Here is a 2,154-nt window from a genome sequence, read left to right on the forward strand (position 1 = left end):
TTTCGCAATAAAGTTATTCTATGATATACATGTAGTCAAGATTTAAAAACAACTCCCTTCTACAAACTGCAGTGCGAAGTAGAACCACTTAGAATCGCCGTTGGGAGGTTACAGACTTTCACTCGAACGCTGGCTATGTAGATAATATTCAGTTATGTATAAAGAACTTTGTTTTCCGTGTTTTGCCATCCAGATAGAACTATTAACGAATCATAGTCTGTTTATATTGAACAATCCCAACCCCACTTTCCCATATTTGGATCTACAGCTTCACTCACTCGGTGGCGTATTACAATGGACGTTGTTAGGAATGTGTTTTACTAACCAGGTGAAACTATGAACAGATCATATAGTCCGGCTGTCTTGACCAATACCAAACCCGCATTCCCGTATTTGGGCTTCGCTCACTCGGAGATCCTCGGAGGTTTATTCGCTAGATTTTGATTACTAGCCATGCATTGTAGTCTGACATTTTTATCCCCATTGTAAATAAAACACGTTTTGCCAAGAATCGGTACCTACAGGATCCATGTCCTTGAAACGGGGATATGTTTTGAACTCAACATTTCTCACATCAGCTATGGACGTATTAACCTTTGAACCATAACCCCTGACCCCGAGCGTACCATTTCCCAGACGTAGGGCAGCAGCTGGTTCCCAAAGATGTCCGTAGCCTCTCGCGGCAGCTGCGCTGGGAGGTTGTCCACCGAGCAGACCACAACACCACCCCCCATGATCCTTTGGGGGAACAACACATGTGTATTAGCGTTACGTAGAAAATACCTCTTAGTACCGAAATAAACATGACAATAAAAAAAAATGGGCTGAATGGACTCCACATAATTTTGAGGTTGACATCTTAGCAAAAGCAGGGCGGTTTAGGTTTCTACCGCCAGGGGTCGCCTTTGCATGGACACGACAAATCAGCGTTCAGCAAAAGTGGAAGTCCCGGTACTGAGAGGTATACATATAAGAAACACGTGCGCATAATAGTCTGTAATACTGGGCTAATCCCAGTATCTTTATCTTATGGTTATCATATTTATCTTCTGATTTTTAGTCGCACTTTATCCAAAACTACTAATTTATAACGGACACATGGCGTTTAACTTTGCAATCCTACCTGTATATATTTCTACCGGTCCATATATAAATTGAGTACAATGCTAAACTTTCTTCAAACACAAAAGTACACATGGATCAAATTTACAAAGACCACTTTAGCCTTTGCAGGATCAATACTGATGACTAATCACTTCAGAATAGGGCTGGGTATCGGTACAGCGTACCGGTACAAAACCGGTTTTTCTTATTGGACCGGTCCAGAAAAACCGGACCTGAAAAGATTAGGTGGACCGGATGTTGGACCGATTAGAAAATTAACATCATCATCATCATCATCATCGGTCGACGTGATCAAATGTAGACATGTTCGCACATGTCTACACACGACGGGGTAATACCGCCCCTTACGGGCGGGGTGACATACCCTTTCGTAGGCTAATTACAAGACGGGGATGCGCCAGGTCTCCCGCAGTTAGCGTTGAAGGATTTTAAAAGGCCAGTGTAAGTCTAATACTCCACCAAACAGATCTCTTTGTAGTGAAATGGACCATTGGTATGAGTCATACTGCATTAGGTCCAGGTTCAGGTCCGGACCTGGACCTGATCCTTTGGACCTGAACCGGACCTGGACCTGAATTTTCTGTACCGGTACCCAGCCCTACTTCAGAACATAAACTCGAAGTCCCTAAAATCAGCTATATCAATAAATGACTTTATCTCCAATAAATTTTTGTCATTACTGATACTAATAACATGCACGATGGTACACAAAAAATGGAGGAAAGGAACACGTGCGCATAATAGTCTGTAATGTTCAACGCAGTTGGTCAACAGACATTTGCATAGAGAAGCACAAACTGTTTCAATGCATGTCTTAAAAATTTCAAACTGATGACCGTACCCTGGTTCAGATTTTGTACCGTCAGACACTTCAAACGGGCTGTCCATGGAGGTGCATCGGGTCATGAACTCCAGCGACCCGCCTTCGTCTGCCGAGATGTCGCTCACAGCGATCAGCCGCTGGGGCAAGCGGGGATATCCGGGAACTTCGTTGGGACATCCGGGACCTTCGTTGGGACATCCGGGAAC

At 43.8% G+C, this 2,154-nt stretch overlaps 1 protein-coding gene across 1 annotated transcript; it reads right to left on the reverse strand.

Annotated features, from left to right (window-relative positions):
• Nucleotides 1-446: 446 nt before the first annotated feature.
• Nucleotides 447-2,148, reverse strand: LOC118424705 (alpha-aminoadipic semialdehyde synthase, mitochondrial-like). Its single transcript, XM_035833387.1, has 2 exons — nucleotides 1,967-2,148; nucleotides 447-738 (listed from the first exon to the last, which is right to left on the reverse strand). Exons 1-2 carry the CDS (start codon nucleotides 2,029-2,031, stop codon nucleotides 579-581), a joined length of 225 nt encoding a protein of 74 aa, XP_035689280.1. The 5' UTR covers nucleotides 2,032-2,148; the 3' UTR covers nucleotides 447-578.
• Between the last annotated feature and the right edge of the window lie 6 nt (nucleotides 2,149-2,154).

The sequence above is a fragment of the Branchiostoma floridae genome, chromosome 10, assembly GCF_000003815.2.
Source record: "Branchiostoma floridae strain S238N-H82 chromosome 10, Bfl_VNyyK, whole genome shotgun sequence".
In the NCBI taxonomy this organism is placed as follows: domain Eukaryota; kingdom Metazoa; phylum Chordata; class Leptocardii; order Amphioxiformes; family Branchiostomatidae; genus Branchiostoma; species Branchiostoma floridae.